At 31.7% G+C, this 15,422-nt stretch overlaps 1 protein-coding gene across 1 annotated transcript in view; it reads right to left on the reverse strand.

The window, feature by feature from the left end:
* The window catches only part of eIF4B (eukaryotic translation initiation factor 4B), a 67,270-nt gene that overhangs the window by 39,065 nt on the left and 12,783 nt on the right, over positions 1-15,422 (reverse strand). Inside the window, exons 2-3 of the mRNA XM_067288403.1 lie at positions 12,793-12,933; positions 12,519-12,703 (exon numbers count right to left, since the gene is read on the reverse strand). Coding sequence (XP_067144504.1) covers positions 12,519-12,703; positions 12,793-12,933 — 326 coding nt within the window. The remainder of the gene's footprint in view (positions 1-12,518; positions 12,704-12,792; positions 12,934-15,422) is intronic.

Raw genomic sequence — 15,422 nt, forward strand, 5'->3', positions numbered from 1 at the left:
TCTTTCGAAAGTCTCCTTTAAAAAATAAGCCCAATGTTAGACACAAAAATTACTTCCTGTGGAAGAGGACCTGTGTCTCCTCAAAAGCAGCTTTTATGCTGCCTATGGACATTGGCAAATCAAGAATCATTCAGGTTTATTTATATGAAGCAATATATGAAATTAGATGCAGTATATAAGAGAATAGCAGATTATACATATATATAATACATATTTAATGTAATTATTTTACCCAGTGAATGGATGTGACTTTGCTCTTTTATGGTGTAACTAAACTGAGTTTAAAATCAACAAATAATTGATATTAAATACAAAACATTTTTTTTCTTCTTTGTTTTTTTACTCTAAGGGTGTTGGTGATCATTTTAATATGTCTAGATGGACTGTGTGGAATATTTTAAATAAGGTTGTTAATTCTCTCTTAGTGTTAAATGAAAATGAAAAAATAATCTCTTGGCCATCGCAGGGCAGGATGATGTAAGAATAATGGAATTTTTTATAACCAATCTGGTTTTCCTGGAATTAGAGGCTCTATTGATGAAAAGCATATGGCTATTAAGACATCAACTGAAGAAGCAGCAGCTTATTTCAATAGAAATACGTATTACTCTGTCATCATACAAGTTTAGTTTGTAATGAGAAAATGGTATTCAAATAATACATATGGGAAATGACTTCTCAAGAAATTGTAAGTAAAAATTCATTCAAGTATGCAAACTTATGTAGTTTTGGATTATTATTAATGCTGTTCATTTCTTTACAATTTATTTAATGCTCTGAACATAACATTTCTGAAGATTCCAAACATGTATAAGGTAAACTTCACTTTTAATCATAAACAATGAGTCAAACTTAATTTTTTTCACATCTGTTTATAAAAAAAGTTATCTAAAGCTATTGAACCTTACACAATAAAAAAGATCATTGTAAACATTTTATACAACAAACAATTGAAATTTACCACTAAAAATACTTTCTGCCATTTATTTTTCCAAAAATAATTCCATTTTCATTACTTTGTACAGAAAGTAATTTTTTCATGGGAGCAGCCATACTGAATTAGTGCAAAGCTCAATAACGAACTAGCTAGCACTCTGAGCTTACCAATTTCGCTAAACATGACGTCACATAGCTCTAAAGTAAACACCAATGAAACACCAATAAAGGAAACACCAATGTTCGGTTGAAAGTATACAGGCTGAGCATGCTGACAGTAAAATTAGCTGAGAAGTAAATGCACCCTTTGAGAACTTGGTTATAGTAGATACTGGTCTTAGTGGCACAGTATGAGCACTGTTCTAATTGAGCTCTCCATCAACTTGGATATCTCACTACAGGCATGCTGCTTATGGGCAATAGAAGATTGCCTCTACCTGCTACTAGAGACTCAGTAACCCTATATAAAGTAGAAATAGTATAGAGGCTCATGTAATTATACTAAATATAAAAATAAAACTTTCTCAATTGTCCAATATACAGAATTGGACAATTGAGAAAGAACAATTTATTCAAAGAAGTTTTTACTTCACTAAATCACAAAATGGAAATAATCAATGGTATTCAAAATATATAAGTAATTTATTATTACAGGTATCCCTCGTATAACTGTAGTTACACTCCGAAAAAGTGCCATGTTATGCAAATCAGTGCTATACAAAACAAAGGACTAATGCAAAACATAGAGTTACACCCCAGAAGTCAGAAAAAGTATACAGTGATACCTCGGTTCTTGTCAATAATCCATCCAAAAGTAATCGGCAAAATCCAAAACCAACAAAAACAGAGGCAATTATTTCAATATGAATCAATGTAAATCCAATTACTTTGTTCTAGACACTACAAAATACATACCAAAAACACATTTTATAGAGAATAAATATAGAATTTAATACAAAAAACAATAAGAAATTAAAATAAAATGAATATAAAAGACTAATATAAGAATACATTAACATTTAACATGGTATTTGAAAGGTTGCTGGCTCTGAAAACTTTCTTTGGTCCCATGATGAAGCTAAAAGGAAAGGAAAGCAATAGCATTTTGGCTAGATGCCGGGGAGGGGGTAATGCTCACACAACCAAAAACAATGTCATTCTGAGCATGAAAACGTGTGGGTTGCCCTTTGTTTTTGCAAAATTAGGAGTGAAGTCAGGTGGGCATGACAACGAAATCCAAGACAAATTTTTTCACGAAGAAAAATTGATGATAACCGAAGTATTACTGTACTATTCTTTTTCGTTACTAAGAGAAATATGTTTATTACTGCAATCAATAATTTATTAACAATTACAATTAAAAGTACTGTATTACGTATTAATATTAATTTTAAATAAGGGTGTTATCTTTTACAAAATATCATTGTCATCGCAGCTTTCTTGTTGATCTTGATCAGAAACATCAGCAACATTTTCATATTTTTTATTTTTATCATAAACAATTTTTATGGATGATGAAATAAAAATATGTTATTAATCGAAAATTTGTTCTAGCGGGTTGCGTATGTTCAGTCGAGTATCAAGCATTTTTTCCAGAATTTGTGTTCAAATACTGAATTGTTAGAGTACCAAGATACTGCTGTATTTTGTTTGTCATTTTTACAAATGAAGTAATCATTAGTAGGTAAGTAATACCTACCAAAAAACAAAAAACCTTGATAATTCCAGCAAAAAATATTTAATAAAAACGTTTTCGACTGTTTTAAACAGCCTTCATCAGTTAAAACGAACTTAAAAACAAAAGAATGCAGAAAAAGAACTCAAGCAAATATTTAAAATTCAAATTAATTCCAAAGTAAAAATGCCGTTCTGAATAAGAAATTAACAAATTGCGCATGCGCAATATATCGCAGTGAGAATAAAAATAAAAAATAAAACAAATAACAAAATATTGCCGCAAAAACTTGTCTATTACAAGAAAAAACGTTATGTACTGCGGTAAAACGATCTCCAAGCCGTGGACAAAGCATCAGCGTCTCTATGGTTAATACAACCGGTGTTAACGTGGGCTTTGTAGATTTCTAGTTTTTCTAAATATTTCAGCATTTGTTTGTTGGTCGTGGCCTTAATGATAGACGCTTTATCCCAATAAATGTCAACATCTTGATGTTTAGCGAAAGCTGCTAGCACAGTAGTATCCAAGCTTTTATTAATGGAGTATCTATGCTCCTTAAGCCTCTGTTTTAAATGCCTCATGGTTGCGCCAACGTATACCAGATCCGAATTAAACCGACGATCCTTTAAAGGTATAGAATATACCCCTGTTTTATAACTATGGTTTTCTTTTTTCTTGTCATTTCTTAATAATCGATATATTGTAGGATTACGTCGATACAACAATCTTAAGTTGTTATTTTTGGCCACTTTCTTAATCATCGTGTGTAAGAAAGGAAAATAATTGAGAATCACTTTTCTCCCTTGATTCATAGGAGGAAGCTGCCGATTTTTTGTCCTCTGAAACCTGTCGATAAGTCCATCAATCTCCTTACTCCGATACCCATGTTGTAATGCTGTAGCACGAATGTAACTTAGTTCCTTATAGGTGTCAATAACACTGGTGCAATGCGTGTAAGCACGCTTGATCCAGGCATGGAACGCTGCGTATTTAAAATTCATCGGATCGACAGAATTTTTTGGTATAATAATAATGGGCTGATAGGTGGGTTTTCTATAAATGTCAGTCCATATTTGACCCTCCTTGCATGTGATTGAAAGATCAAGGAAATTTACGTTAAAAGCACTCTCTTGGTCTAGCGCTAAGGTCAAACCATATGGGTTTTTGTTGATTTCGTGCAGGAAATGCGGAGCGCTACAATCATTTTTCCAAAGGATGAAAACATCATCTACATATCTTGTATATAAAACAATCTGATGTTGAAAGATGGGTATGACCTTGCTTTCCAAACGCCGTAATACAAGTTCACATAAAATAGAGGACATAGGGCTCCCCATAGGCACCCCTCTTTCTTGCAAATATGTATCATCTTCAAATTCGAAAAACGACGTGTAACATATTAAATCTGCAAGTTCCAAAATGCTGGTATGGTATTTCGCTGCATTATCTATATTAGCAAAAAGAAAGTCCCTCAGTTCACAAAAACACGGTGGTAGTCTTATAGATGGAAACAAGGACTTAAAATCCATCACTGTCATATATTCGTTATTCTTGAGTGTAATGCTGTTGAGCTTTTCAACTAGTTGTACTGCGTTTTGTATAGCAAAGGGGTATTCTTGAATCTTCGCCTTGGGATAATATTACTCCTCCGAAGTGTCTTTTTGAAGCTCTGAAGTATGGCCCACTGTTTGCTCCTGCTACTGTACCGAGGCCAGAGAAAGTTATTCCAAATATTGAATTAATTATTAAGGACATGAATCCTACCAGACAAGATTACATCAGATGGAAAACAAGGTTTAGATCCGCAAATGAAAGAAATTCTAACTTGGAAGCAAGACGATTCCACAACTGCATTGAAAGGTCAAGGCAATGGCTACAAATGAATGATGTAGTACTTATTAAAGCGGATAAGTCTAAAGGTGTGGTCCTTATTAAGCGTGATTCCTACAACCATAAATTACTTGATTACATCAGAACCACCGAATGTCAACATGCTCCCGACAAATACATGGAATCGCTGCAACAAAGAGTCAAGAAATTCTCGTTAACCCCATTGGCTCGTATTTTGCGGTTGCATAACTCAGTGTTACAGGCTCCAAAAACGCCTAGAATTTTCGCTTTTGGTAAGACGCACAAGCCTAATTGCCAAATACGCCCGGTAATAGAGAAATGCGGGTCCCCTACATTTGCCCTTGAGAAGCAGCTTGTCAAGTTTATCCAGCCGAAGATTCAAGAATACCCCTTTGCTATACAAAACGCAGTACAACTAGTTGAAAAGCTCAACAGCATTACACTCAAGAATAACGAATATATGACAGTGATGGATTTTAAGTCCTTGTTTCCATCTATAAGACTACCACCGTGTTTTTGTGAACTGAGGGACTTTCTTTTTGCTAATATAGATAATGCAGCGAAATACCATACCAGCATTTTGGAACTTGCAGATTTAATATGTTACACGTCGTTTTTCGAATTTGAAGATGATACATATTTGCAAGAAAGAGGGGTGCCTATGGGGAGCCCTATGTCCTCTATTTTATGTGAACTTGTATTACGGCGTTTGGAAAGCAAGGTCATACCCATCTTTCAACATCAGATTGTTTTATATACAAGATATGTAGATGATGTTTTCATCCTTTGGAAAAATGATTGTAGCGCTCCGCATTTCCTGCACGAAATCAACAAAAACCCATATGGTTTGACCTTAGCGCTAGACCAAGAGAGTGCTTTTAACGTAAATTTCCTTGATCTTTCAATCACATGCAAGGAGGGTCAAATATGGACTGACATTTATAGAAAACCCACCTATCAGCCCATTATTATTATACCAAAAAATTCTGTCGATCCGATGAATTTTAAATACGCAGCGTTCCATGCCTGGATCAAGCGTGCTTACACGCATTGCACCAGTGTTATTGACACCTATAAGGAACTAAGTTACATTCGTGCTACAGCATTACAACATGGGTATCGGAGTAAGGAGATTGATGGACTTATCGACAGGTTTCAGAGGACAAAAAATCGGCAGCTTCCTCCTATGAATCAAGGGAGAAAAGTGATTCTCAATTATTTTCCTTTCTTACACACGATGATTAAGAAAGTGGCCAAAAATAACAACTTAAGATTGTTGTATCGACGTAATCCTACAATATATCGATTATTAAGAAATGACAAGAAAAAAGAAAACCATAGTTATAAAACAGGGGTATATTCTATACCTTTAAAGGATCGTCGGTTTAATTCGGATCTGGTATACGTTGGCGCAACCATGAGGCATTTAAAACAGAGGCTTAAGGAGCATAGATACTCCATTAATAAAAGCTTGGATACTACTGTGCTAGCAGCTTTCGCTAAACATCAAGATGTTGACATTTATTGGGATAAAGCGTCTATCATTAAGGCCACGACCAACAAACAAATGCTGAAATATTTAGAAAAACTAGAAATCTACAAAGCCCACGTTAACACCGGTTGTATTAACCATAGAGACGCTGATGCTTTGTCCACGGCTTGGAGATCGTTTTACCGCAGTACATAACGTTTTTTCTTGTAATAGACAAGTTTTTGCGGCAATATTTTGTTATTTGTTTTATTTTTTATTTTTATTCTCACTGCGATATATTGCGCATGCGCAATTTGTTAATTTCTTATTCAGAACGGCATTTTTACTTTGGAATTAATTTGAATTTTAAATATTTGCTTGAGTTCTTTTTCTGCATTCTTTTGTTTTTAAGTTCGTTTTAACTGATGAAGGCTGTTTAAAACAGTCGAAAACGTTTTTATTAAATATTTTTTTGCTGGAATTATCAAGGTTTTTTGTTTTTAATAGTTATTTTCCAGTAGCTATTTTTGTTTATTGCAGTAATACCTACCTGTCGTTAAAAACAGTTTAACAACATTTACCTAAAAATGTTTAAATTAGCTTTACAAAATACAAAGATTAATCTATAAAAAGAAAACAGAGTGACAGTCTTAAAAGCTGAAGTCTGAAGCAGCAACAATGACACCTGATTGATAGGAAAGTTAGTGCAATTTTTTCTTCCTTGTCAGTTTTCATTAAAGTAAACCTGACAAAAAGCACAAAATAATTTTAAATTTCAATATTCTAAAATCCTTGGGCAAGTTTGAGACAACACACATGCTTACTTGAATAAAAAAAAATATTGAATAATGAAATTTACACTTAAAAATTGTGAAATTTTGTAAAGAGGATTTCCAAAACTGTGTTAGAGCAAAACCAGAAGTCTTGTTGTATGAGGGATATCCCCAATTTTCAAACTGTGTTAAGAGTGAAACAGTGTTGTAGAAGTATCATGTACAAAGGATATCTATATAAGTGACTCCATTTATGATCATTTTTTGCACTTTAACTCCAGTGTTTCACATTGCTTTATTGTGAGTTCTGTCTTTTTCATTTGCAAATGCAGTCAGTCCTATACAAACATAAGCATATGACAACACTTCTTGATAAGAAGGCAATGTCGTATGGACCCCAATAAGTGACACACGCTTATATCTCTAAATATATTTATTTGTATAGAGTGGAATAACATGATTTTTCAATTTTGAAAGCAAATCTTATATAATACCTGGTTAACACCAAATATAAGGTATGGACATAGGTCATCTAAGTCTTTCTTCTAATAGTAATCAGATGATGATTACCATTAGAAGACTGACTGGCAACAGATGGTCATGGATCAAAATATCACAACTTAAAGGTTAGGCAGAAGGGAGATGGCAACTAAGGATCTTATTTGGCAGTTGGCAAGTGATAAATGGCTGATGGTTGATTAGAGCCCCCATTTCTTGGTCTTCCTCACACTGTTATCCTTTTTATATATTTTAAAAATTTTTACCATGTAATGACATCTGGTGGTTTACATCCTGTAATACCACAAAGTTGGAAAAGGTTTTTCTTTCTCCAATGACAATTCAAGCCTAGATTCTCATTAATAGCACATGCAATATATCTTCCTAAACCTTTACGTTTCCAGTACCCAAGACGAAAATTAACACACAACTAACGTTTTCAATTCTCCTCCGAGATCTTCGTCCAAAAGAAGTCAAAACAGTCAAAAGAACCTGACGAAGATCGCGGAGAAGAATCAAAAACGTTAGTTGTGTGTTAATTTTCGTCTTGGGTACCGAAAACGTAAAGGTTTAGGAAGATATATTGGATTGTATATGTACCGGTAGAAGGATTGATTTCAATAGCACATGCACCAAAATGTCAACGAGTCTTGCATGAAACTATTGTGATAGATGCTCCTGGTAGAGTTGCTTTTTTGTTTTTGGTTTAAATTAAAGTTAAAAACAAATTACACAGTATGTAAAATATCTCCAATCCCCAGATCCATAACACAACATATTTTTTATAATTTATAATAATTCTTTGTAAATACAGTATTAACTATACATATACTATTTAATGTACTGTATATGTTAAAAAAAATTTAATAAAATAATAATCAACAGTAAGACAATCAAAAACTTAATTTAAAATAATATGGAACAAAAACAGATAGTACTTAAAATCAACCATTTCAATAAAATTTTGTTTTACAGTCATCAGAAATTAAGCTTTGATGTCTTGTAGTATATAAATATTTTATTTTTTAGAGATTTCAATTTTTCTGATAACTTACTCAACATCAAATATACCATTTCATTTTTCTGTAAAAAGTCTGCTCATTTTCAAATATTTTCAGTAAGTGAATAAATTTAAAGATCAATTTAGTTTCACATATGCACATTATATAATCTTTTACATATACTGTTGTTTTGATTAATGACAGCAAAGTTTACATTTGAACATTTTTCTTTTCATATTTTGCTGCAGTAATATATATTTTTTTTATAAAATTTAAACTTACTTCAACATATGCTAAAAACTGTTATTTCACTGTAAGGCCAGGAACACGCGTAAAATTCGGCATAAAATCTAGCATAAAACAGAAAGCATAAAAATTTTTCTGAAATTTTGGCCGAAACAGAACTGAAAAAAGAGTAGAGCATGTCTCTACTTTTTATGCCATAAAATTTTTATGCCAAAATTCCTCCAATAAAGAGAAGTCTTTTCTGTGAAGTCAAAGTAGACATGTGGTTTTTATTCTAACAATGGCGGCAATGAGGGTTAACCCTATAATTGTGACAGTCTCGAAAAAATGAAAAATAAATGAAATAGCGGGGTTTGTTGAATCCGTTCAACCACATCAGTGTCATGTATAAAGACATTGTATTTAAACAACGTTTATGGATGGCTATAGGTGCAAAATTTCAAACAACAGGTAGGTCTAGTCTATTAGAATCGATATATAGGCCTAGTATTTAGATCACACATTCTTTATTTGAATTCGAAATAAAAGTGTATTAATTTAAATTTTCTATATTATAGCAGAGGAAGTGGAGAAAAAAATGGAAGGTACACTACACTACAAAGGGATAGATATATGAGAGGAAAAAATTAATAAAATTAGCACTGTTAGTGGCAGTGGTGTTTCCTATTTGGCCAGAATTTTTACGTGTGTGTTCTGCATAAAAACATAAAACAGAATGAACTGAAAGCTGATTTCTGATTCAGTTTTCTGCCACATAATTTTATGTATGTGTGTTCCTGGCCTAATGAAAAAATTTATTTTTTATGATAATGCAGTGCTAGTTCTACTTACTTGAACATGTTTTTATAATTTCACCCATACACCTAGAAATCATAATTTTTCTGTTCTTTTAAGAATAAATATATCTATACCAATATCTAACAATAAATTATATCTAAAATCAATTGAAATTTGTTCTATAGACTATAGTTTTTTAATCGATTTCTTATCAATTACAGTAATACATAAAGTAAAAATTTAAAACTTAGCTGACAGTATTTAATTTTTTTAAAAAATATAAATATCATAAATATACAAAGAAAAAATTCTTGCTTTCACATTCCTTTCTTTGTATATTCATGATAATTTTATTTTTGAAAAATTAAATATCACTGGCCAAATTTTAAATTTTTACTTTATGTATTATTTTGTGATATTGACAAAATTACCAGAGGATGCAGTTTCCATTTGCATTCTATTGCAGAGGCAGAGCCTGAAAGAAAAGATCTGTGTGTGTGAAAATTCTCATTTTGGACTATCACTGGTGTGAATATTGGAAAGAAATACCAAAGCAAGAATTTTTCTTTTTATATTTGTAATTACAGTAATATTAAAAATTTACAAATTTTTATCATTTTTTTTGTAAATTTTAAATTTCTAATTACAATTTCACTATGTCAGATTACTGTAAACATAGGCAAAGTTTATTAATTTGATACTCATCAATCCAGAATGTCCATTAATTAATTATCCTCTGAAAAGTAACCAATAATACATAATTATGCAACATGCTAGCATTCCATAAATCAAAATTTGTTTGAACATGAGGTGTGCTAAAGACCCCCAGCAGTAATGTGATCATCAACATTTTTTCAGGTTTTTCAATCAATGACTAAGACTCATTGAAAAACAGTATAGTCATGCACTATATCATCTTTAGACTGTGTAAAAAGCATAAATAAACAAATCAGAAGAAGCATAGAGCAACATGCACTGGTACAAAACAAAATATACAGTTATGTTTGCAATGTTCAGATTGCATAGAACTTATCAAATTTTGCAAAAATACAAAAAAGTCCTGTAATCTAGCAACAAACTTCTATCATAATATAGATTTTCAAACAACAAAGTATTAAATTATGGTTTAGTAAACACGAACAGATAAAAAATTAAATTAAATTTTAATTATCTAAAATTCCTATCATCCATTTCTATTCATCCTATCATTTTTAAACTCTTAAACAAAAATTAATAAACTAACTATCAGTAAATAATTTGCTATGTGATTTTCATTAAAAAGAAAGCTATGAAACATGTTTAAAATATTTACTTATTTACAGATAAGATTGAAATAATTAAAACTGATTCCATAAATATTTGGGACGTATATTGTTCAGCCATTAACATAAACATTTGTAGACAACAATAACAATAAATCTAATAACTGGTGTTCTATTTAGAACACTAGTTATTAGATTTATTGGCATAATAAATAAGTGAAAAACCTATTTAAATACTGAAACAATCCTATATTTAAATAGAGCCATAACAGAATCAAAAATTTGCTACGGAATAGTCACATGGAGAAATACTTGTAATTATATTATACTTAGACCAAGTATCTCAAAATAACTTTATTAGAACTTGCATCAACATTGCTAAACACACCTCTGTATCATCTATATACAATGATATAAGAATAAATAATGTAAATCAAAATATTTTATTTGTGGTAAAATATTGTTTAACAAAGACATAATGTCAACATAGTTTTTACCAGTTATATAATATATATGAACTTAATAAAAAGAACCCTTCAGGAAAGTAGAAAGACTATAATTCCAAACCATAAACATTCTGTAGGACAACATTCAATAATCTTTTCTACAATAAGAATATGGAACAAAACCTATTTAGAAATAAAGGAACAAAATAGCTATAGACTAAACACTATTACATAAAATTTACAATCCTCTGCAGTCATTGTATAGAGCTGTGATTTAAATACTTATTTATGTCATGAATATTTTGTTGACAAGACTACGTCTTGTTTATAAAATCGTACTGCCTTTTTGTTACCAGCTTAGAGGTATGAAGGAGTACATGTCAGGAGTTGCATATTTGGCACAGAGTATTAGGTGCCCAAATCATCTTGCGCATAAAAAAATCCAGACTTGTAGGTAGTCGGGATCGAGAACCGAGTCAAAATAAAATACAGAATGGCAACCCTCTTCTACAAACAGGCAAAACAGGTACCTCACCCCACCGAAGTCAGGTGGGGAGAGTACCACCCACAGTCATTCTAAGAAGTGAACTCTGACCTTAGGACTGAACACGTAGTATTTTCTTTGTTAAATAAAATTTGTAATCTAATTTTGTAAATTTGAGAGTGCTTCAAATATGATGTTAAAACAGTTTTATGTCATTACAAGGGTTTTTTAACATTATCTAGTATAGTAAAATCGTGGGACCGATAAAAATTTGACATGTAGGGCAGAGGGCACCACTGAGTGACCTTCACCCTTTGACCTCACTTTGCTCCTAAACTCTAACGAGGTGAGACATCTTTTTACTTCATTTAGTTAACCTTTCGATTTGACAGCCGTGCCGATCTTGGATTTACATTATATCTCAACACTATTGTAAATATCATGTAGCCAATACAAATTAAGTAAAATATCAGTTTCTCAGTTAATTTTTACCAGCAGAACAAAAGACGCAGAACACATGGTTGAGGTCAACATTATATTAGGGTTGTCGTTACATCCAATGATGTTATAATCAGGTTAAACTGTATATTGTTTGTGCAATATAAAAAAAAATTTTGGACGATACAATAGCCACGATTATTTTTTTTTCAAAAACAGGAAATTTTCGTTATGCATCGATAAAAATTCAACCCTGGCCATCACACAACAAAAGAAATTTTGACATTGGATAGAGTATACCTGGATAGGTTAATTTCACCGAAAATACATTGTGGATGACCTCGTGATCTTGGCCGGCAAAGTTTGAACGATCGCACTCAAAACCAGCGATACCAAAGAAGATTGGAGAATGAGAACCAGACCTGCTTGAGCGTCAGTGATTCCACTTAGCAGTGAGTCTCCGAGACATAGTCTCGTCCCAAATATGGCTTTGCCATTTTATGTTCTTTTTATCTTTTCAATTGTTACTAACATTTGGACATTTGAAAGAAGCTATGTCATGATGCCCATGATGTAAATAATAAATGAAAATAAATATCAAATATTTGTAGTAATGAACAAATAATCTAAGTTCCAAATTAATTTAAATAAGTTTCATACCTTTAACTGTCGGAAAAATTTAATAATATCTTCTTCATTAACATCATATGGAAGATTGCCTACATATGCTGTAAATGGTGGTTTTGTAGGAATTCTGCTCATATCAATATCAGGCCCTCGAGCAGCTTTTGGTGCAGTTGGTAAAAATATTCTTGAATCTTTCTTATAATCAAGGGTAAATTTATCTAAATTTAAAATATTAATATTAAAAAATAACTTCTTTAATAGTAAAACAAACATTAAAGCAAAATATTGTACAAATCTTTTATCTCACCATCAACAGGTGCATCTTCCATAACATCTCCCCAGTCATAATGGGTATTAACCACAGCAAATCCACTAGGAGCATCTTGTTCGTTTGCAAGAAAACTGTTCAAATCTAGAGTTTTACCTTTGACACGACGTTTACTTTTACCTGAAATTTATAAAAATTTTGATTTCAAACATTTATAAATATTCTTTCTGAAGTATTTTTATAAATTACTAGCTGACCCGGCCACGCGTTGTTGTGGCTCAAAATGTATCTATTATAAATGTATAACACTTCCTCCATGGGGGGAATTTCAAAAAATCCCTTCTTAGTGTACATTCTCTTGACGTAACCTATTAAAACGCAATTAAAAACGCAAAAAACCGCATGCAAAATAGTACAAATAGAAGCAGAGTTCTTCACAGTAAGCCTTAATCCTGTCCCTTTCCCCGCTGGGGAAGATCAAAAAATCTCTTTTTAGTGTATATTCTGTTGACATAGCCTATTAAAACGCAATTAAAAACGCAAAAAACTGCATGCAAAATAGTACAAATAGAAGCCGAGTTCTTCACAGTAAGCCTTAATCCTGTCCCTCTCCCCGCTGGGAATATCAAAAATCCCTTTTTAGTGTATATTCTGTTGACGTAGCCTATTAAAACGCAATTAAAAACGCAAAAAACCGCATGCAAAATAGTACAAATAGAAGCCGAGTTCTTCACAGTAAGCTAATCCTGTCCCTTTCCCCGCTGGGGAATATCAAAAAATCCCTTTTTAGTGTATATTCTGTTGACGTAGCCTATTAAAACGCAATTAAAAACGCAAAAACCGCATGCAAAATAGTACAAATAGAAGCCGAGTTCTTCACAGTAAGCCTTAATCCTGTCCCTTTCCCCGCTGGGGAATATCGAAAAATCTCTTTTTAGCGTATATTCTGTTGACATAGCCTATTAAAACGCAATTAAAAATGCAAAAAACCGCATGCAAGATAGTATAAATAGAAGCCGAGTTCTTCACGGTAATCCATAATCCTGTCCATTTCCCCCCCAGTGGGGGAATTTCGACATGTATATTATATAAAAACACGTGCGTATTCGAATGCAACGTTGGTGTCAAAATTTCAAAGGAATCTGTAGGAACAAACGAACGTTATATTTTATTTATATAGATAGATAGAAAATGATCTGCTTTAGTCCATTCTCACAGAAAAACATAATGCCTCACAGAAAAGCAAACTTAGGTCGTTGGAAGTTAGCGCCATCTGTTGGACATAAAAGCTTTTTTCCATATATAAATATATTTTTGAAAGGGGGAAATGGTGGTCTTCACATATGCCAGAAACCTTCGCGGGAATGTATTAAACAACTTCCCAAAGTTTCATGGCAATCGGATAAATGGTATAGTAATGCATGAAGGACAAACAGACAGACATACATACATTCGTTTTTATATATATAGATTTTATTATTGCTTTACTTTAAGAAACTTAATCAAATTATTTTACTGCTTCAGTTGATTTTATTGCTATGAGTATTATTATAACAAAATATCCAAATTATAATTATAGATAAAATTATTCCAAACAGACAATTTCTATTTCAGTTTAACTGTCTTTTGAAAGATGAAAATTATTTCATTACTTTTTGTCTTTTGATTAAATTATTTACAATAAACAAATTTTAATAAAACCATATCACTTTCTAGTAATTAGATATCAAATTAATTAAGAGAGAGGTTGAGGCCGAAGTTTTAAACACGAAAACGTGTACGTTGGACGTTCAGTGTGGCTTTCCTGTAAGCCTAGAAGTTTGACAATGGCATTTGGAATGTCAAGCATGATTCCACTGACTTTCCAAATGCCATTGTCAAACTTCTAGGCTTACAGGAAAGCAGCGCTGAACGTCCGACGTACACGTTTTCACATTTAAAACTTCGGCCTCAACCTTGCTAATAATCCAATATATACAATAAATAGAAATAAATTAAATATAATCAATTCAGATCACGACAAGTTGAGAAAGAATGAAAAGCTACCAACTATACAGTGATCACCGAAGACTGCTGCTTTTGTTTTGTAATTACAATAGAATCTGCTTATTGTAATCACTTGTCTATACTAATAAAGTTATCATTTGGTTATTGTTAAGTATGGTAAATAAATAAAAAAAAATTAGTGAATATTCTGGTTTCATTGACTGAAATTAAAATACATTAAAACATATCAAACTTGAAAATTTTTTAAATTATAATTATTATTCTTACTTAAAAGTAAGTCATCCATTATTTGTGTGCTGTTTTTACTGTCTTTAATAACAGATAATGTATAATTGAAATAAAAAATTCCAGCAATTTAAACTATTGTTTTGCAAGTAAATAATAATTAAAACAATTAACATTAAACATTAAAGCATTGGCTAATACTAATGATAATAAATTGATAAATGATAATGACTATGTTACTAAACATATGTTATAACTGATAGTACAAAAAACCAGCTTAAAAATTTCATAAGCTTAAATAGGTATATTTACCTAAAAATAATGATAACTGTAACTGAATAATCAAGAGTCAGGCTGCATAGTGCCAAAATCATCGCTTGGTGATATTTTTTATTAAAGTGGCAATAAAAATATAATACTGGTGATAGCAAGCAGTG

Source organism: Centruroides vittatus, unplaced genomic scaffold (assembly GCF_030686945.1).
Source record: "Centruroides vittatus isolate TY-2023 unplaced genomic scaffold, ASM3068694v2 scaffold_861, whole genome shotgun sequence".
Classification (NCBI taxonomy): Eukaryota; Metazoa; Arthropoda; class Arachnida; order Scorpiones; family Buthidae; genus Centruroides; species Centruroides vittatus.